The sequence below is a fragment of the Anomaloglossus baeobatrachus genome, chromosome 8, assembly GCF_048569485.1.
Source record: "Anomaloglossus baeobatrachus isolate aAnoBae1 chromosome 8, aAnoBae1.hap1, whole genome shotgun sequence".
Classification (NCBI taxonomy): Eukaryota; Metazoa; Chordata; class Amphibia; order Anura; family Aromobatidae; genus Anomaloglossus; species Anomaloglossus baeobatrachus.
Window position 1 is genome coordinate 209,423,022 of NC_134360.1, and position 22,287 is coordinate 209,445,308.

General features: G+C 44.5%; 2 protein-coding genes across 5 annotated transcripts in view; both read right to left on the bottom strand.

Annotated features, from left to right (window-relative positions):
• The window catches only part of RABGAP1L (RAB GTPase activating protein 1 like), a 426,173-nt gene that overhangs the window by 203,627 nt on the left and 200,259 nt on the right, over positions 1-22,287 (bottom strand). The window lies entirely within an intron of this gene.
• On the bottom strand, positions 15,643-19,825 carry GPR52 (G protein-coupled receptor 52). The gene is made up of 2 exons (XM_075320145.1): positions 19,667-19,825; positions 15,643-18,395 (listed from the first exon to the last, which is right to left on the bottom strand). The coding sequence occupies exon 2, from the start codon at positions 18,018-18,020 to the stop codon at positions 16,929-16,931; it is 1,092 nt and encodes a 363-aa protein (XP_075176260.1). The 5' UTR covers positions 18,021-18,395; positions 19,667-19,825; the 3' UTR covers positions 15,643-16,928.

Consider the following 22,287-nt stretch of genomic DNA (forward strand, 5'->3'; position numbering starts at 1 on the left):
CCTCTTGTTGCCTTTTATTTCTGTCTTCCCTGTTTTTATTTGATTTTAATTTATAAATGATTGTATAAAGTATTAACAGTGACTCTGGAGAGCCGTGTACCTTCGAGAATATGAGTGGTATAGCAAAAGGAGAAGAGAGAACGGAGCAGAGACGTCTCTGTTATTGAGCGTCCTCCAGAGATTCTACAATGGCTCGCGCTGGTTGCAATGTTGTGTCCCTCATTAATATTACTGCACCAAGCACTGGGGCATTTAATGGGAAAATGTGACATCAGGTAGGGAAGCTCTTCAACACTAAATGATAAGAAATGAGAGACTAACTGTCAAAAAAATGACAAAAAAGCCCCTAGAAGAGAGTAATAAAAGCAGACACATTGTATCGAGGAAAAGCGCCACGTCCTGTTTGTTCTCAGTGCCGGTAATAGAATAAAGGCAGTTGAGACGGCATACTATTTCTCCTGGAGTAAAACAGATTTTGACACTTAACCTTTAAGACAAAGCCAAGATTGCTTAGCAACGTCTTATGTAGCCTCTGTGTGGGGCTCAGCAGTAATATGTCAGCCGTAATATGCCAATTCCGATGTGCGGTGCTCCTGAACACAAAATCTCTATTCCGAGGCTATTCCTTCCGTTCCTGCACTTTTGCAAGGTTAAATATATTCTCTGCACGGGAGTAAACAGTAAAATGCCCTGAATTGTTCCCGGTGGCTTCATCATCTCAGTAGATCCACATTTACAACAGTGAAGTCGAGCAAAATTTGGAAAAGAAAGTCGCCCGTTGTCAATAAATCAGTTCTCCAAACCCACGAGGATGAAATGGGCTAAGAGGAAATCCACAAGGCACTGAATACTGGAACGACGAGAACATCTATGGTAAAAGGAGTCCTCCATTGCCTTCTAAAGGAACTTGCCCCAATATTCATGTAGACCCATCTGTGGGGTCTACATGAATAGCCGAGCAGAATGATATATCACTTTGCTGGAAAAGATTCCACCTAAAGCCGGCGTCACACGGTAAGATATATCGGGCGATATGTTGTCGGGGGTCACGTCGTTAGTCACGCACATCCGGCATCGTTAGAGATGTCGTAGCGTGTGACACCTCCGACAGACTGTGAACGAGCAAAAATACTCACCTTATCGTTGCTCGTTAACACGTCGTTCATTTTCAAAATGTCGTTCCTCCTTCTGTGCTCCGGTTGTTCATTGTTCCCGAGGCAGCACACATCGCTCCGTGTGACACCCCGGGAACGACGAACGGCAGCTTACCTGCGTCCTGCCGGCAATGCGGAAGGAAGAAGGTGGGCGGGATGTTACGTCCCGCTCATCTCCGCCCCTCCGCTTCTATTGGCCGGCCGCTGTGTGACGTCGCTGTGACGCTGAACGTCCGTCCCGCTTCAGGAAGAGGATGTTCACCGCCCACAGCGACGTCGCCCGGGAGCTAAGTGCGTTTGACAGGGGGTTAACGACTTTGTGCGCCACGGGGAACTTTACATGTTCATGCTGACACACGACATAAGAATATTTCTGTATATACCTATTTATCATAGTATGATCAACATTGACCTATACAGGCTCTATCTTGGTGCATCACGTGGCCTCGGACCCTAGGTACACCCTAGCTTCACCTACAAGACTGTGACCCCTTCCCCATTATCATCTACACACAAATTGATGTCCCGATATCCAACACTTGTTGACACAGCACCACTTGGATACTAGAAAAACCATACTCACCTGATGCGACTGGGTGCTCATTTAAAACTCAATTTTTCCCTTGCCATAGTCCCTGAAGAAAACCCTTGACAGGTTGAAACGTCGGACAATGTATGAACCTTGAATAAAAAACACGTTTTTTGAGCACCATACTGGACTCTTTTTCATAATTTCCCTTAGTGTGCCGGAGTATATTTACTATATTACCATATTCAACTTGACTGGTTCCCTTTAAATCACATTTGCAACTCATCCCCACTGAATTAGGGACAGTGAATGGTGTGGTGCACGGAGCGTTTATTTGGGATATGTTGTTTTGACAGCCCATACGACTTCAACAGGTGTTGGCTACCACTACACATGCATGCTCAGATGATCTCAATAGGAATTAGAGGCGTATGTTGCTGCCAGACAAACGGACAACAAAGAATCAGAATCGTTGAAATCCAACATGCCCCATCCTTGCAAGTGTTTAGAGAATTGAGATATGGTGATCACTGACCAAGCCAAGCTGGATACCTGGCCCTAGGCGATGGATGATGGGGAAGAAGACAGGGGGAAGAAGACAGGGGGAAGAAGACAGGGGGAAGAAGACAGGGGGAAGAAGACAGGGGGAAGAAGACAGGGGGAAGAAGACAGGGGGAAGAAGACAGGGGGAAGAAGACAGGGGGAAGAAGACAGGGGGAAGAAGACAGGGGGAAGAAGACAGGGGGAAGAAGACAGGAGGAAGAAGACAGGAGGAAGAAGACAGGAGGAAGAAGACAGGAGGAAGAAGACAGGAGGAAGAAGACAGGAGGAAGAAGACAGGAGGAAGAAGACAGGAGGAAGAAGACAGGAGGAAGAAGACAGGAGGAAGAAGACAGGAGGAAGAAGACAGGAGGAAGAAGACAGGAGGAAGAAGACAGGAGGAAGAAGACAGGAGGAAGAAGACAGGAGGAAGAAGAAAGGAGGAAGAAGAAAGGAGGAAGAAGAAAGGAGGAAGAAGAAAGGAGGAAGAAGAAAGGAGGAAGACATGTTGGCTATAACTAAACAAGCACATAGAGAAGTATACACTGCATATCTGCAACCCAAATATATGGGATAGAGGCAACAGAACGACTCTGCGCACTCTGTTTATAAGTGAATGCCTTTACCTGTGTATTATGTCTGCTGAACAGCTACAAGTTACACATAATGCATTTATCTACAATATATATTAAAGTGGCATGAAATAAAAGGAGTGATGCCGAGAAGCCTCCGCTAATCTACAAGGAGGATGATGTCTTTAGTTTTGTTTTTTTTTCCCTTTTCATTTCTTTTTAAATCAGATGTTTCCTTGGCAACCAAATGCTTTAAAGAGATTTTTACAACCGTCTTCATAAAATCAGATATTGCCTGGGCTTTACAGATAACGTGCTGGGTAGACTAGGTGAGCCATCGGGAGAGACGGATTACATCTTTATTTATTCTAGGATTGCCCGCAGTTTTAATTATTACATTTAAGGCCCTTTTCCCAGAGTAAGAACTAATTGCACCGAGGCAATTAGTCCTTTTAGTTCTGGCTATAAAGAGAATATGAGGATTGGCAGGGAAAGCTGGCCGTTCACCGTAGATGGCTGTCAGCTAAAAGATGTTTAGGCTTTGGCAGTGACACGGATCTGGAAGCCAAAGATCGCAACGGAATGAAGATGAATGGGGCAACAGTGCAACCCCTAAAACACTGCGACAAGACAGTAGCAGGAATGTCAGAACCAGTCACTACTGAGCAATAGCAAAGACGACTGGTGTAAGTGCCATCACCCCCTGATGACGACTGGCCATGTCATTGGTATGGTGGACTGGCCACCCAAGGATTGGACGTGGTGAAGGTCAATGCTCGATGCGTTCGATCTCTCAGGAGAGAGGAAGTTGGCAAGTGTCTGTTAGCCGATCACCATCTTCTCATCCTTGGGAATACAAGAACAGTCAACAAAAGTGAGTGTACATATAGCTAGAGGCTGGAGCCGATCACTATCCTCTCAACCTTGGGAATACAAGAACATTCAACAAAACTGAGTGTACGTACACTGAAGAAAAAGACAAATAAGTGTTTGTCCGCCAGCTATCTAAGGTGTAAAGGCAACTTGAGCCATTTAAAGGAAATCTGTCAGGTGATTTTGTAGTACACTACTAATGTTATATTTAAAGGGAACCGGTCATCAGATTTGGCGACTATAACCTGAGGCCACCACCACTGAGCGTTTATATATAGCGTTCCGGAATACTGTATACAAGAGCCCAGGCTGCTGTGTAGAATGTTAAAAACACTTTTAGAATACTCAACTAAGGGACGGTCCGGTCCGATGGGTGTCGCTGCTCTCCACTCCGGCGCCTCCTCTCTGAGGTGATCGCAGTCTTCTTTTTTCTGACACTCATGTACATAATGCACCCTCACGCACTTTGATCTGCCCTGCTGAGGTCAGATCATAGTATTGTAGTGCACAGGCGCATATGGCCTTTAACCTTTCCTCGTGCCTGTGCATTACAGTACTTTGATCTGCCCTCAGCAGAGCAGATCAAAGTGTGCCTGCGCAGGACAGCAATGTAGGCTTGTGTGGATGATGTAGACCAGAGGTTCCCAACTCCAGTCCTCAAGGCACACCAACAGTGCATGTTTTCAGGATTTCCTTAGTATTGCACAGGTGATAATTTAATCACCTGCAAAGGTGCTGAATCCAACACCCATGCAATGCTAAAGAAATCCTGAAAACATGCACTGTTGGTGTGCCTTGAGGACTGGAATTGGGAACCTCTGATGTAGACGCATCATCAACACTGGGCTGGGAAGAAGGAGACGGAGATCACAGCAGAGAGGAGGCGCTGGACCGGAGAGAGGACGTGCCAAACCGAAGAGCAGCAACACCCATTGAATAGGACTGCCCCCACTAGGTGAGTATTAGGAAAGTGTTTTTTACGTTATACAACGCGGCCTAGGCTGTTATATACAGAGGTCAGTGGTGGAGGTCACAGTTTATAGTTGCTAAATCTGGTGACAGGTTCCCTTTAAGTAGATCTTAAGGAGACCTTCCAGGATCATTAACCTTCCAGGATCATTAACCTTCCAGGATCAGTAAGTTTTCTTATTCTACCTTATCCTGTTATCTTGTCGTAAGAGCATTTAAATTCAGTGTCTCTTGCATACCAGTCAAGTGTATGCAATTTGCATATTCAATGCTCCCCCCACCAATCTCCCAGTGTATTCACTTCATTGCCGAGAGGTAGAAGGGAGTATGGGTGGGTGGGTGGGTGGGTGGGTGGGGGGGGGGACAGTGCAAATTCAGTCTAGATTTACTGTTAAGGCCCCTTTACACACTGAGACTTTCAGCGATCCCACCAGCGTTCCCAACCTGGCCGGGATCGCTACAAAGTCTCTGGTGAGTCTCTGGTGAGCTGTCAAACAGGCAAACCTGGCCAACGACGCAACAGCGATCCAGACCTGCAGAACGACCTAGCTAGTCAAACACTGGAAACGAGTGATGTGTCACAATATCTGTCAATCACTATTTTCTGTCAGTCGGTCTCTCCCTCTCGGTCTCTATTCTCTCTCTGTCGGTCCGTCACTATCTCTGCCCCTCTCTCACAGTCTGTCGGTCATTTTCCCCTCCTCTCTCATACTCACCGATCCCCGATCCCCAGCGCGGAGCTGCACGGCATTCACACTGCTCCGGCGGCTTTTACTATTTTGAAAAAGCCGGTCGCTCATTAAACAATTTTGTATTCCCTACTTTCCCCGCCCACAGGCGCCTATGATTGGTTGCAGTGAGACACGCCCCCACGCTGAGTGACAGGTGTCTCACTGCACCCAATCACAGCAGCCGGTGGGCGGGTCTATACTGTGCAGTGAAATAAATAAATAATTAAAAAAAACGGCGTGCGGTCCCCCCCAATTTTAATACCAGCCAGATAAAGCCATACGGCTGAAGGCTGGTATTCTCAGGATGGGGAGCTCCACGTTATGGGGAGCCCCCCAGCCTAACAATATCAGTCAGCAGCCGCCCAGAATTGCCGCATACATTATATGCGACAGTTCTGGGACTGTACCCGGCTCTTCCCGATTTGCCCTGGTGCGTTGGCAAATCGGGGTAATAAGGAGTTATTGGCAGCCCATAGCTGCCAATAAGTCCTAGATTAATCATGTCAGGCGTCTCCCAGAGATTCCTTCCATGATTAATCTGTAAATTACAGTAAATAAACACACACAACTGAAAAATTCTTTATTAGAAATAAAAAACAGAAACAAATTCCCTCATCACCAATTTAATCAGCCCCAAAAAGCCCTCCATGTCCGGCGTAATCCACGGACCTCCAGCGTCGCTTCCAGCTCTGCTGCATGCAGGTGACAGGAGCAGCAGAAGACACAGCCGATCCTGTCACCTCCACGCAGCTAATGAAGACAGCCGCGCGATCAGCTGAGCTGTCACTGAGGTTACCCGCTGTCACTGGATCCAGCGGTGGATGCAGCAGTGGCCGCGGGTAACCTCAGTGACAGCTCAGCTGATCGCGCTACTCACCGCCGCTCCGGTCAGCTCCACGCAGCAACTGAGGTGAGTAGCGCCATCAGCTGAGCTGTCACTGAGGTTACCCGCGGCCACCGCTGCATCCACCGCTGGATCCAGGTAACCTCAGTGACAGCTCAGCTGATCGCGCGGCTGTCTTCATTAGCTGCGTGGAGGTGACAGGAGCCGCGGTGTCTTCTGCTGCTCCTGTCACCTGCATGCAGCAGAGCTGGATGCGACGCTGGAGGTCCGTGGATTACGCCGGACATGGAGGGCTTTTTGGGGCTGATTAAATTGGTGATGAGGGAATTTGTTTCTGTTTTTTATTTCTAATAAAGGATTTTTCAGTTGTGTGTGTTTATTTACTGTAATTTACAGATTAATCATGGAAGGGATCTCGGGGAGACGCCTGACATGATTAATCTAGGACTTATTGGCAGCTATGGGCTGCCAATAATTCCTTATTACCCCGATTTGCCAACGCACCAGGGCAAATCGGGAAGAGCCGGGTACAGTCCCAGAACTGTTGCATATAATGTATGCGGCAATTCTGGGCGGCTGCTGACTGATATTGTTAGGCTGGGGGGCTCCCCATAACGTGGAGCTCCCCATCCTGAGAATACCAGCCTTCAGCCATATGGCTTTATCTGGCTGGTATTAAAATTGGGGGGGACCGCACGCCGTTTTTTTTAATTATTTAATTATTTATTTCACTGCACAGTATAGACCCGCCCACCGGCTGCTGTGATTGGGTGCAGTGAGACACCTGTCACTCAGCGTGGGGGCGTGTCTCACTGCCACCAATCATAGGCGCCTGTGGGCGGGGAAAGTAGGGAATACGAAATTGTTTAATGAGCGGCTGGCTTTTTCAAAATAGTAAAAGCCGCCGCAGCAGTGTGAATGCCGTGCAGCGCCGCGCCGGGGATCGGGGATCGGTGAGTATGAGAGAGGAGGGGAAAATGATCGACAGACTGTGAGAGAGGGTCAGAGATAGTGACGGACCGACAGAGAGAGAATAGAGACCGAGAGGGAGAGACCGACTGACAGAAAATAGTGATTGACAGATATTGTGACACATCACTCGTTTCCAGTGTTTTAAGTCCCCTTTACACACTGAGACTTTCTAGCGATCATGCTGCACAGCGGGAAACAAAGGACCAATGAATGGTCCTGAACGATTTGTAGCGATCAGCAACTTCACAGCAGGGGCCAGGTCGCTGATGTGTTTCACACACTGCAATGTCGCTGGGGAGGTCGCTATTACGTCACAAAACCGGTGACGTTACAGCGATGTCGTTTGCGATGTTGCAGTGTGTAAAGCCACCTTTACTGATGCCAGCACAGAGGTGGGTGGGCAGCAGGGAATATGCAGTTTGCATTTACATACTGTATGCTTGACTATTTACTACTTCACTGAATTCTTTGCAGCATACAAGATAACAGGATAAGGTAGAGCTATAAAAGTTACTGATCCTGAAAGGTCTCCTTAAGCTCTATTTAAAGATAACATTAGTATTGTACTACAAAGTGACCTGACAGATTCCCTTTAAAGGTGCATTGACATTAGCTGAGCATTCAAAGGAGCTCTCGTTTTTCGATGACAGGCCAAAGTAAACAGGCTGCTAATCATTTGATGAACAAGCGATCATGGGGTGAAATTATTTTTAAGTTTGCAGTACATTGTCCTGATTAATAAGAGCATGTGCAGCCGAGAAGAATGTCAGTCTATGCACCCAAACGATTGTATTAGCGAGTGGGAAAATGTGATCTGTCTTAGGTTATTATTGCATGATCGCTGATCAGCTTGATGGTAGTTTAAACACCATGGGTAGGCTAGTCTAAATCCACCCCAAATCTACGACCTGCAGCCATCAGATTCTCACAGAGATAACCGCTTTGCTCCTTTAAACTAAAATTGTGCATTATGCTCCGTAAGGAGAGAGGGGGGTAGTTTTTGTCGCTATTTACAGTATTCTCAGGAGGGGGATTCATTCTGCTCGTGGCTCAGACGGCAAGAATCACCTGCAAAGCTCCCATTAAGGCATATGGACTTCATACTCCACTAGAGATCATCTCTTATGTGTCTTTATAAGACAAACCATTTGATCTAGTGCACTTTTAGCAATGCTGCACCCACCAGTCCTGTCCCAACAACAAGCAGGTGCAGAGCCAGATAGAGCCGCAATGATCTGCAAGTAACCTGCGAATTGCATCACATATGTGAGCGTCCAGGGTGACCTCTGATCGTAATCTTGGGAAGGAACGGAAGTTTAACAACACTCAGACCTGAAACCTAAAAGGAGGTTGAGCCTTCGGAGACGACACCTTTCACAATGTGACCCCCGGAGCAAACGGCTGATTCCAACCCAGAGTCTGAATTTCCACTAACAGCTGATGTGGCCAGAGAAAACAGTGGACGCTGCAGGGGAAATATTACATCCGATGAATGGCGTAATATGAGGGAGGGCAAAACTGGGTAACCACATCTGTGTTGGAGGATTCAGATTTCACCCAAAAAGGTTGAGAAAAACAAAAGGCAACGCCGCACTATTTTTGGTAGATGTTGGATGCCATAATATTGTCAACTCAGGTTCATTGGACAATACCAGCGTCTGTCATGTGTCTTGTCCCTGTGAATGATCAGAAAACTGGAAATATTAGCACAGATGTGACCCCGGACAGGAAGCGGTAAAGACAATTTTCCTGTAGAATTTTCATGTGAAAACGCACACCTTTATAAATTAAAGCTGGTTATAGTCTCATATTATTACAATCTACCCTTCTCCCCCAAAAATAAGACACCGTCTTATATTTTCTTTTGCCCCGAGAAATGGTTTGGAGTAAGTTTACCACCCCCAAAAATGCAGATCCCCCTTCAAGGATCATCAAACTTGCCAGATCCCGGGCGTCTGCGTGGCTCCCAGGTCCTCCTGTGATCCTCGGTGGGTGCACCCAGCAGGTATACTGCACGCCGTCCTTCCTTGCTTCTTGCCGACGCACACATCAGATCACACGCACACTCACACCACATATCGCACGTGCACACACTCCCCACATCCCGTGATACCACTTGCTTCCGGCCAGCAGGGGACTCTCTGCTCTCGTCTCTTTGTTTAATGAGTTCCTCCCACAGGTCCTGGAAGCTCCACTGCACACAGTGCACAGGTCCTTAAGCCGCCGAGAAGCAATCGATATTGCTGGATGTGTTGTGTGTGCGATCTGACGTGTGTGTGCGATCTGACCTGTGTGTGTGTGTGTGTGTGTGTGTGTGTGTGTGTGCAATCTGACCTGTGTGTGTGTGTGTGTGTGTGCAATCTGACCTGTGTGTGTGTGCATGTGCAATCTGACCTGTGTGCGTGTGCAATCTGACCTGTGTGTGTGTGCAATCTGACCTGTGTGTGTGTGCGCAATCTGACCTGTGTGTGTGCGCAATCTGACCTGTGTGTGTGTGCGCAATCTGACCTGTGTGTGTGCGCAATCTGACCTGTGTGTGTGCGCAATCTGACCTGTGTGTGTGCGCAATCTGACCTGTGTGTGTGCGCAATCTGACCTGTGTGTGTGTGCGCAATCTGACCTGTGTGTGTGTGCGCAATCTGACCTATGTGTGTGCGCAATCTGACCTGTGTGTGCGCGCAATCTGACCTGTGTATGTGTGCGCAATCTGACCTGTGTGTGTGCGCAATCTGACCTGTGTGTGTGCGCAATCTGACCTGTGTGTGTGCGCAATCTGACCTGTGTGTGTGCGCAATCTGACCTGTGTGTTCCGTCGCAGGTCGCTGATGCGTTCCACTGCTCCCGGTTGGCGTCTGGTGAGTATGATGGCGGGGTCTTCTTTCTTTTGGGGGTGTCTGCTTTCTATAATGAAGTGTCCTGCAGGAGTCTAACTTTTTTATCTACATGGACACTTCATTATTGAACCGAGACTAGGTCTTATTTTCGGGGGATGTCTTATATTTAAGCCTTGGAGAAAACTCCTGCTAGGTCTTATTTTCAAGGAAACGTGGTAGCAATAATGTACAGCTTTTGCAAAAGGTAAAAAAAAAAAGAACCTATAACATCCATTAAAATGTCTAATTTTTGTAAACAGTTTCAATTTCTAGCTACAAATTAATACGAGGAACCAAATCGCAGCGGGTCCTGACCTGCGGGGCCGTGGATCTCTTCTCAGGAAAACGCAGGAGACCGCACCTGCTCGTACCCACGATCAGGCTTCAGTGCACTGCGGTCTCCTGCTTGTGTTCTCCCTACGGAGCACAGCAAATGAGTGACATGCTGGGGCCTGGAAAACCGCACCGCAAGTCAGTGTTTGCTGTGGTAAAAACAAGCACAGTGGGCACGGGATTTCTAGAAATCCCATCCACTGTATTTATACTGTACAACGCAGCGAAAACACGCTACATCCAAAATGCTTCAAACACTAATCATGGGAACGCACCCTAAGGGTCAAGTTGGGTGACAACTTATACAGACACCACTACATCTCCTATTGAGTTTCATTTTATATTCCTAATACATTCCTCTAATAATTTTTGCTACTTTTGTTTGTTTAAAGGGAACCAACCATCAGGATTTTCAAGCCTGTGCTATACTGGTGCTAGGATGCTGAATGTAAGCAGAGCTTTTGTTCTGAGACTGGATGTTTTATTTCAGACATATGTGCAAGTAAAGTTCCAGCAATGCACTGCTATTTGATTGACAGGTGCAACAGGGGCAGGAATATGTGGGTGGGGTCTTCCCTATCTATTCCTGCCTGTCTGCCTGCGCCGGAATGAGCAACTATGAAGATGACAGATTGATCAAAGACCAGGCAAGCAGACAGGGGCGGGAATAGATAGCAAGACCCAACCCACATATTCCTGCCCCTGTTGCACCTGTCAAATATCAGTGCATTGTTAGAACTTTACTTGCACATATTTCTGAAATAAAACCTCCAATCTCTGAACAAAAGGTATATTTACATTCAGCATCCTAGCGCCAGTATAGCACTGGCTTTACTTTATATATGAAAATCCTGCTGGTTAGTTCCCTTTAATGAACAAGTGGCTATAAGCTAAACCTAGATGTATATGTGTGTATATGTGTATGTGTATATATATATATATATATATATATATATATATATATATATATATATATATATATATATATATATATATATATATATATATATATATATATATATATATATATATATGTATATGTGTGTATACAACCAAGGTGTAAAAGGCGAGGGCAGGTGCGATCATTGATCACTTACATGGGTGAATAGAAGGTCACCATCAATTTGGAAACAATGGAAAACCATGAGCATGTGGTGACCCTGGAAACCATTGTTTGACCACAATTTGCACTAATTACATATGACTCATTAAAATAAAGCTAAAAGTAACATGAGCTCAAGTATTGAGGTTCATTCCCATGGGGGGAGTGCACAGCTGATTTTCACACGGACTATGAAGAAAATCCACTGCATATTACAGTTGCAGCACTTGGGGATTTCCTAAAACAATGGAGTTTATCACAGATTTTACCATTTGCAATGCAGCAGGTGAAATGTGCACAATTTTTTTTAGGGGTACTTCACACACAGCGAGATCGCTACTGAGATCGCTGCTGAGTCACGTTTTTTGTGACCTCATTAGCGATCTCGCTGCGTGTGACACTGAGCAGCGATCTGGCCCCTGCTGTGAGATCGCTGCTCTTTACACACAGGGCTGGTTCGTTTTTTTATTGTTGCTCTCCCACTGATAAGCACACATCGCTGTGTGTGACAGCGAGAGAGCAACAATCCTGAATGTGCAGGGAGCAGGAGCCGGCGTCTGACAGCCTGCGGTAAGCTGTAACCAAGGTAAACATCGGGTAACCAAGGTGATTACCCGATATTTACCTTCGTTACCAGCCTCCGCAGCTCTCACGCTGCCAGTGCCGGCTCCTGCTCCCTGCACACGCTAAGCTAAGCGGTGTGCGCTGGTAACTAAGGTAAACATCGGGTAACCATACCCGATGTTTACCTTAGTTACCAGTGTCCGCAGCTTCCAGACGCCGGCTCGATGCAAGCGCAGCGTCGCTTGCACGTCGCTGCTGGCTGGGGGCTGGTCACTGGTCGCTGGTGAGATCTGCCTGTTTGACAGCTCACCAGCGACCATGTAGCGATGCAGCAGCGATCCTGACCAGGTCAGATCGTTGGTGGGATCGCTGCTGCGTCGCTAAAGTGTGAAGGTACCCTTAGCAACAACATGGTAAATATTAGTCATGAGCGAGCACTATCATGCTCGGGTGCTCGGTATTCGTAACTTGTGATGAGCGGGCACTACCATGCTCGGGTGCTCGGTACTCATATCGAGCAGCTGGATGCTCGGATGGGCACCAACCAAGTATAATGCAAGTCGATGGGGACTCTAGCATTTTTTCACTAAATCTTCCCCATTGACTTCCATTATACTTGGGTGCTTGAGTAGTGCCTGTGTGACAATCCAACTGCTCATTGCGAGTACCGAGCACCCAAGCATGGTAGTGCCCGCTCATCACTAGTTACGAGTACAGAGCACCTGAGCATGGTAGTGCTCGCTCATCACTAGTTACGAGTACAGAGCACCCGAGCATGGTAGTGCCCGCTCATCACTAGTTACGAGTACAGAGCACCTGAGCATGGTAGTGCCCGCTCATCACCAGTTACCAATACTGAGCACCCGAGCATGGTAGTGCCCGCTCATCACTAGTTACGAGTACAGCGCACCCGAGCATGGTAGTGCCCGCTCATCACTAGTTACGAGTACAGAGTACCTGAGCATGGAAGTGCCCGGTCATCACTAGTTACGAGTACTGAGCACACGAGCATGGTAGTGCCCGCTCATCACTAGTTACGAGTACGGAGCACTTGAGCATGGTAGTGCTCATCACTAGTTACGAGTACCTGAGCATGGTAGTGCTCGCTCATCATTAGCTACTTAGTTTCGCAGTCTTTCTGCAATTTTCTAAACTTTGTGCAAAATTGGTGCTGAAAATATTCAGCAAAAAATCAGCTACAGATAATTTGATGTGGATTTCCTATGTGTAAAAACGCTGCATTTTTTCTGCAATTGTCTGCACCAAAGTACACAGTATCAATCTGTTCTGAATATTGTGGGGGGTTTTCCTGTGTATTCACCCTTCATGCATTTTTTAATTAATCCCTTATTTAGCACAGTAACACTGGGGATTTGCACCTAAATATACAAATGTTTTTTAACATGCTTTTTTTGGTGGCACCCAATAGACACCTATAGGGAAAAATATACACCCAAACAATCCTGCTTTAACTGCAACACAGTAGATTTTCTGCACACAAAAAAATAAACAAAACAAAGCATAAGAAAAGGAGCATTTATCCTACATGGAAAACTGCATTAGGCCCTGTGCACACGCTGCGGATTTACGGCGGATTTTGCCACGGATTTGCTGCAGAAAATGTGTAACATTGCTGCAGTCATTCCCAAGCAAATCCTCTGCGGTTTTTTTATACCTGCGGATTTACTCACGGATTTTCCGCTGCGGAATTAATGAGCATGGCATTTCTTTTCCGCAGGTACCTGCGGTTTTTGCCATATATGATGGTAAAAAAAACCGCAGGGAACAACTTGCGGAAAATTTGCGGTAAATCCACAGCAAACCACGGCAAAACCGCATGCGGATTTCGCTGCGGTTCTGGTGCGGTTCTTTTACTGTGGGTGCGGGATTCTTTAAGAGGGTCAGTTTTTTTCTTAAGAAAATGGCACTTTCTAGTGCGCACATGGCCTTAGGGTGGAAGCCTGGGGTTTTGAGGTTTTTTTAGCCTAACACAGTGGAATCTATTGAGCGCAAAAATGTGAAAAAACCACATCAAAAACAGCATCAAAATCTTCATGCAGATTTTGCAAAGGATTCACTGTGTAAACGAACATCACTTGTACATCCAAAATCAGGGCATATTCACATGCAGCATTTTTAATGAGTTTTTCATCTAGAAAAATACAGCAGCATTAGTACATTAATTACGCCTCAATGGGAAAAAAAAAAAGTAGTGCGCAAACTGAAAGAATGAAAATGCTGCTGTTTAAATATAATTGGATCAAAACCTGTAGGTCAAACATTGCAAGAATAAATGCAACATGGACATTTTTAAAGTTGCATTCATTTTTGGTTTGTCAGCTGCCATTTTGCACCACCGCAACAGAAATATATGTAAATGGATTCTGCAAAGAATAAATACACAGATGAACTGCAAGGATATAAAGTGACCCCTCCACTCAGATGTTGGCTCCTGTTGTGCTGATCATTCCCAGTTTTTAGGCTACTTTCACACATCAGTTTTTTTTCCATCAGGCACAATCCGGAAAAAAACGGATAAAACGGATCCAGTGCCGGATCTGTTTTATCCCCATTGATTTGTATTAGCACCGGATTGGGCCTGAGGCCTTGCGTCGCATCCGGCTTTTGCCGGATCCGTCGTAATTGGCTAATGTGGCAGCCGGATGGAACGTCTCTTGCAACGTTTATTGTCTCTGAGAAAAAAACGCATCGCACCGGATCTGGCGCGATACGGCGTGATTTACAATCCTATGGACGCCGGATTCGGCAAAAAACGGATGCGGCCGCCGGATCCATTTTTGTAAACTGAGCATGCTCCAATGTATTGGGAAAAAAACAGATCCAGCAAAAAAACCGGACGAAACGGATGCAAAACCGGATGCGCCGGATCCATAGGATCTTGCGCATCCGTTTTTGCATATTCCGCGCCGGATCCATTGCATCAGGCACACGCCAGATTGTGCCTAATGCCAAAAAACTGATGTGTGAAAGTAGCCTTACATACATACACACATACATGTATACATACATACATACATATATATGTATATATAATATATATATTTAAGACACACATAGATATATATTTATATTTTTAGATTGTGTATGTATATATGTATACATACACAAAAAATATAATAAAATATATTTAAAATTAAACTAAAAAAGATATATAATCAATTTATATTTTGTGTGTGCACGCATGTGTATATATGCACACAAATATACAAAATATAAACGGATTATATGTATTTTAATTTTTGATATATCATATTCTAAAAATAGAAATATTATTGTATTATATATAGAATTTTTTTTTTACACAAAACCTAAATTATATATATTTTTCCCTCATATATATGTATGTGTGTTATATTGTATATATATATATATATATATATATATATACCGTATATATATATATATATATATATATATATATATATATATACCGTATATATATATATATATATATATATATATATATATATATATATATTTTATTTTTTTTTATTTATTTTAAATATATTCATATATTTTTCTATGTATTTAAAAAAAGGCACCGGGTAAAGATCACAGAGATTCCTTGTATTACTAGACTTTTTTATTATTTTATTATTAAATATATAATGTGTACAGTGAAACTGCACAAGGAACGGTCAAAAACAGCAGCAAGCTGGATGAACTATGGAATAAATGTATAGCAGAAACAAAGTCCATTATAGATTCTAGATTTTGTGTCTTTTTTGCATGGGTGGTAAAAAAAATCACCAATTGTTCTGGGAATAACCAAAATAAATAATAAAAAATAATTTCACTGCTTCTAATTCTGGAAGGAGCCGGTCTGACAAAAAGCCTCAATAACATCCGCGTGGTCAGGACTGCAAAAAGCCTCTACTTGGAAACCAGAGCCACGTCTTTAGTAAGACTGATCGATAAATACAAGAAGCAATGTATGATTACTTACATATAGGACATAAATTAAATGTCTCGTCACCGCCGCTTCCGGGAAGGTTGGTCGGAGAGGTCTACTTTACACAAAGGCTAAAAAGATATCTAATTTGGAGATCGCTAATACCCATCAATTATAGATAAAAACATTCGTAGCAGCTCCGTTACGAGTTGGCAAGTCAGGTCTGATAAAGGTATTTCATAGGAAAAGGCAGCTGGCGTCTCGGGGAAACTCGTGGAACATGGCAGAACACTTCATCGTCACCTGAAAAATTGCACAGGCATTTGTAAACTCTGGAACCAGTCAGTGACAGTGGCTTTCCGCCTACTCGTCTTCTTATACTGAACTGGTGTAATAATCATCACGCATCAATACAATTAAACCTAAAAAATAAAAAATACAGTACTTTGTAAAACAGCAATTTGGTCGCCTTCAGGTTACGTCATAGTCCATCACCGCGGTTAGGTAGCATTTAGTAACACGAGCCTCGGACAAGTAATAGTTTTATTTTCCCAGTAAAAGGCAATGAAGACATTATATATTTAAAGTGAATAAGAGGAAATGACCTTTTGGGCGATATCTGATATTTTTTGCAGATTATCGGCATTAATTAGCCAATTTTAACCAAACCGGACACCATTTTTGTTTTCTTTGATACTCTGCTCCCCTCCTACGAAGGCAAGACTCTTTTTTTTGGACAGAGGTGCACCGCATTGTGTGCTCTTTGCATGTCTGTTTGGATCGGGGTTTACGATTTCACATTTCCAACGCAAATGAAAAAAACGCAAAACAAAATGAGGTGTTAAAAAAAAAAAAAAAATATTAAAAAAAATAATGGTTGTAGACGGTTTTGAGAAAGCAGCATCCTGGGGCCTGGTGCCGTTGTGCTCCTTAAGCATCTGATTGTCACTAGAACGACTTTATATAGAACAGGAGTTAGCACGTTTTCTTGGTTTAGGTTCCCGTTCGTTCTTGTCTTTCGAACACATACACGGTGAACATATCGTTTCGGACAGCCTCCGGAGACCGAGGCGGAAAACACTGTTGGACAGGCTGTAGATGACACAGTTACAGAAACTATTGCTTATGGCCAACCAGGTAGTTAGAAAAGACAAGGCAGGGTTTTCCAGCGCCCGCCAACTCTCCAATAAAAAGTATATAATGTATGGGAGCCATAGCATATAGAAAACGCTGGTGATCCGGAACAAGACCATCGCGTAGCGTCGATCAGGGCTGTGACCGGGCCCGCTTTCACCAGTTGACTCAGCTTCGTGACTGGGGAAGCGTGCCCGGCGGTCGCTAATTTCTTTGGTGTGCTGTCGACAAATGCGGAAGATGTGAAAGTATGTAAAACATATAACCAGGGCGGCGGGAGCGTAGAGCAGGCACACAATGAAGCCAGTGAAATAGGCACTGGTGTGCCAAGATATGGCACACCACTCAAAGATGTCCCCATGGTAGCCAGGCTTACCCCAGCCAAAAAACGATGGCAAGAAGATCAAACATGAATAAATCCAGATAAGGATGATGCAGAGGCGCAGTCTGCATGGTGTTACCAGCTGGTTGTAGGAAAGCGGCTTGGTGATGGCCAAATATCGATCCACACTGATGAACGCTAAACAAGCCATGGAGACGCTTTTTAGCACGGAAATTATATAGCCAAACACTTGACACGTCAAAGATTCATGGACTCCTGTGGAATAGTGGAGAAGGGATAACGTGGGAACCAAGCAACTGACTCCCACAAGCAAGTCTGCATATGCCATAGTCTGGATGAAGTAGCTGGTGGTGTAATGATGGAGTAACGGGGCACAATGAAAGACGAAGATAACGGTCAGATTCCCAGTAATTATCAAGAACGTTAGCAGCACAATGACGGTAGTTTCCAGTATGCATATGTCCACTGAATTGTAGTGTCCAAACCCAAGTGGGCAAGGGTGATGCTCCGAGGAGTTCAGGAAGAATCCACTTGTGTTCAATGTCCTCCAATCAAGCAGTTGTGACTGGTTCATGGTTTGTAATGTTGGTCTCCAGGAATGAAATTCTAAAGAATGGTGGTAAAACGTTGGCTGGGCATGCCAGTCTTAAGACCCACCACTTCTGAGCCTTAGGACTTCTTTCAGCATCCTCTTCCATCAGTAGAATGGCTTTCCAAAGTCACTCATTCCCAATCCATAAAACGCGTGGTTATTCCCAGAGCTCACTCACCTTTTCTTCTCCAAGGTAGGATTCGAGAAAAATAACTCAACACCCAGCAAGGTAAAACTTAATGAGTGAAAGGTCGGTGCAGCTCTCTCGATTGGGCTTCTGGTATCCATTCTTAGCAAGCACGGTGAAGGGCTGCTAAAGTCGAGAGCTCCTGTATCCTGTATCATTGGTGAAGGAAGCTACAAATAAAGAGAAAAAATAAAATAAAAACAGAGGGAGAAATTATATGGAAAGCCTAACTACAAAAAAAGAAAACATATCCGTGAATCAGGTCCTTCTTTCTGGCTAAGAGAGCAAGGAGGTGGAGTATAGGGTGGCCAGTCTATTCTCCAGAGATAGTTTATCTTTAGACATGAAAATCGGAATTAGGAGGGGGGAGTCAAGAGGCATCTTAAAATATCTCGGCATCTCAAGCCAAAGTAGCTAAAAGCACAAACCGTTTAACTGATATGGACTAAAAAAAAAAAATCCTACATGGAAAATCTATAATTGTGCACGCTCAAATCTTCACATCGAGCATCCAAACCTATATGTCCAACCTTATACTTTCCACCTGTTATTGTGTCGAAATCATTAGCAAATCACTATTGCATTTACCTTACAACCTGTCTGACCTAATTTGCGACACACAGAGAGCATTTAGCAGCCTCTTTCCATGTAATATTGGTGCATGCAAAAAAAAAAAATGCCCAGGAGAACACTCGTTTCCTATACATTACATCTCGGCACAGATCCATACAAAGATGGAAAAGCGATCTCTCGAAAATAGCCTTCCCCCGCCAGGCGCAGATATAATGCACATCAATTATTTAGGAGTAAACTTTCAATAAGTCATCGAAAAAATAACAACTTAATGTTACAGGCAAAAAAGACAAAAACAAAGCCCCCAAAAATCGCCTTTGCCCTTTCGGATCAATTCGCGTTAAGGGGGTGTAAATCGATTTACCTCTCCCGGGATGTGAATGAAAAGGGTTAAAAAGAGGGACTGACGCTACGATTCCCATCACATATGTGAATGTGAAAAAGGGTCGCAGGAGACAAAAAGGCATCCTCGCTTCAAAAAAGGATAACCAAGGTCACATTGTCCTCCTGAACTTCGCCGGTTCTTCGTTCAGCCTACCACCTCTATTGTCAGCCCTTTTTTTTCCTAAATAGATGCAAAACTGTCGGCGTCTGAGATGTGCCGGGGAGGTGGGAGGCAGCAGCGGAGATACCATCTAAAGGAATGCCTGCTACAGCTACACAGCAGTTTCCGAAAAAAGCAAAAAAAAAAAGACATTTCCTCATCGTTCCTCAAGTTGAGATACGAGTTGCTCTGCCTCCATCCTTCTCCCTCGTTACAAATTATAGGACCTGCCTGATGTCTTCTTCTCCCACCTTAGTGCACATCATCAGGACAAAATTAGGAAGCTGTGCACCCACAATAATGGAATAGAGGAACACTTCTCACCTAGGCTCTCCTGCTTTGGAGCTGGGTAGTCAACTTGGCGCTGAGGTCCAGTTACAGAGATGCTTCTTGCGTGGAGGTTGTCGCTATTTCTCACATTCTCGTTCTCCCTTTTCGCTCTCACTCTTGCATTATTACTGCTTGCACCTGAGCCCCCTGCTCCTCCTCCTCTTCCTCCTCCTCCCTTTTTTTTCCTCCCTCCCATCATCGCTCCACCACCCCCCTCCTCCTCCTCGTCCTCTCCCCAGCAAAAGCTGATGCAGGAGAGCAGAACGTCGGAAAGGTGACTCTGTCTTTATGTCCCAGCCAATGGCCGGTGGCGGTTAAGACTTGTCACTAGGTAACAGTTGCCAAGACACAAAACGCATACGGTCCCTAATACCTCGAACTGTCATTAAACATTACAAAGTAACGAAAAGAACTATTCTCCTTCTTCCCTCTGATGCCATTCCTGTTTGCAAGACCTGATCGGAGCGCTCCGGGAGGTTGGACGCCAAGTGCAAAGGCTTTTGCAATTGGAAGAAAAGATGGAATGATGATCAAATAAAAAGCAAAGACAAAAAAAAAACCCATAAAAAAAACACAAACTTTACAAGTACAGCGGAACCTTGGATTAAGAGTAACTTGGTTTGAGAGCGTTTTGCAAGACAAGCAAAGCTTCTTACAAATATGTAACTTGGTTTAAGAGCAATGATTTGCAATAAGAGCAAATACTCACCGTGCACACTTCCGGTTCTGTCCTTTCACCGCGCTCTGGAGGCAACTTTCTGTACATATGTACTGTATACAGTACACCATTGTACAGTACAGTATATACTATATATCATATCAATTTGCATTTGTGGATACAGTATTGTACTCTTATTGAGCCAGTGCAGCACATTGCTTGTATTGTATCTCTTGCACACCAACAATTCTATTGTAAGCTAACACACAGTTTAATGTGTTTTATATGCTTTTACTGTGCAGTATTTTGTATTAGTGCACTGTAATAATTTATATGAATACAGTATATTATTTTGTATTACTGTAATAAGTTTGTATAAATACAGTAAATATTTTTGGGTTGTGGAACGAATTCTCTACGTTTCAATTATTTCCTATGGGAAAATTCACTTTGATATAAGAGTAACTTGGTTTAAGAGCACAGTCCGGGAACTAATTAAGCTCGTAATCCAAGGTTCCACTGTAGTCTGTACAGGATTTTGTGTTGCAATGACTTATTATCTGGCGGATGTGTGCACCGTGCAAACACAAAGGCACGGAATACAACTACACTACAATCACTAGCTGGAGCCAGTTAGCCGTAACATGAACCACGCTGTCACCGGCGTATTAATTATTAATTAACCTAAAACAGCAGTGCTATAAACACAGCAAGGGAGGGGGGAAGAGAGGGAAAAAAAACCCAAAAAACCCCCCAAACATTTACAACCAATGAAAACCGTCAAATCTTCAGAAAATATCATGCGTTAAAAATTCCGTTCCTCTTTGATAAGGATCTAGAATCGTCGGGCAACTTGTGGTCACATCACATATTAGGCTAAGTTCACATTTCCGTTGTTTTGCATCAGTCACAATCGGTCACCTTGAGGAATTACGGTATCCTGCAAAATATTTTGCAGGAATCCAGTTTTTTCCCATAGACTTCTATTAGTGACGGATTGTGACTGATGATGCTGCGTTGCGGTCAGTCGTTTTCTAACTGACCGCCGGGCGGGAGCAACGCAGCCTGTAATGTTTTTTGAGCAGCGCATTCCGTAGGATTTTGCTGCGCATGCTCTTTCTGGCTCCCTGCACCCGTAACCAGGATACACATCGGGTAACCAAGCAATGCGCTTTGGTTAGTTACCCGATATTTAAAGTGGTTACGTGTGCAGGGAGCCAGCGCTAAGCGGTGTATGCTGGTAACCAAGATAAATATCGGGTAACCAAGCAAAAGTGCTTTGCTTTTACCCGATATTTACCCTGGCTGTGCAGGGAGCCTGACACTTCCCCGCTCGGCTCCGGCCCCTCCCGCACTAAGCATACACTCACACACACACTCACCTGTCCCCAGCCCTGCAGTCCCCACGGCACTGACGTCATAAGCGCCACCCACCCCGAACTCCGCCACCTCGCGCTCCGCCCCCTGCACACAACGGAGTCCGACAAAGAAAATTCTGTTCATTGTCATCCGTTGTACAGCGCATCAGTCACATGCGTCAAGCAACGCATGTGACTGATGCAAAACATGTGAACCTAGCCTTCGGCGGAATTCACATGTCCAATAATCACTTACAAAATACACAAACACAACTTTCTTGACAGTTTTGAAAAAATTGATTTTTCCCCGAATCTGTTTTTTTTTTTAGCATTGGAGTCTAAGGAAAACAGATCGTTAACTGGCTGACATTTATCTTCCATTTGAAACTGATCCAGTAAGAAAAAAAAACGGATCCTTTACAAATGAAAAATGGATGGCTAAATAGCAATCAGTTAACAGATCAATTTTCCATAGACTCCCGTGTTAAAAAAAAAACAAAAACAAAAAAAAAAACTGGATCCTGCAAAAATCAAATATTTTGAAAACAAACAAAGTTGTGTTTGCAGAACTTTTTTGCCAACGGATCCGTTCTAATTGA

Coding starts and splice junctions, on each gene's coding strand:
- GPR52 (XM_075320145.1), bottom strand. CDS start 18,020: ATGAACCAGTCACAACTGCTTGATTGGAGGACATTGAACACAAGTGGA.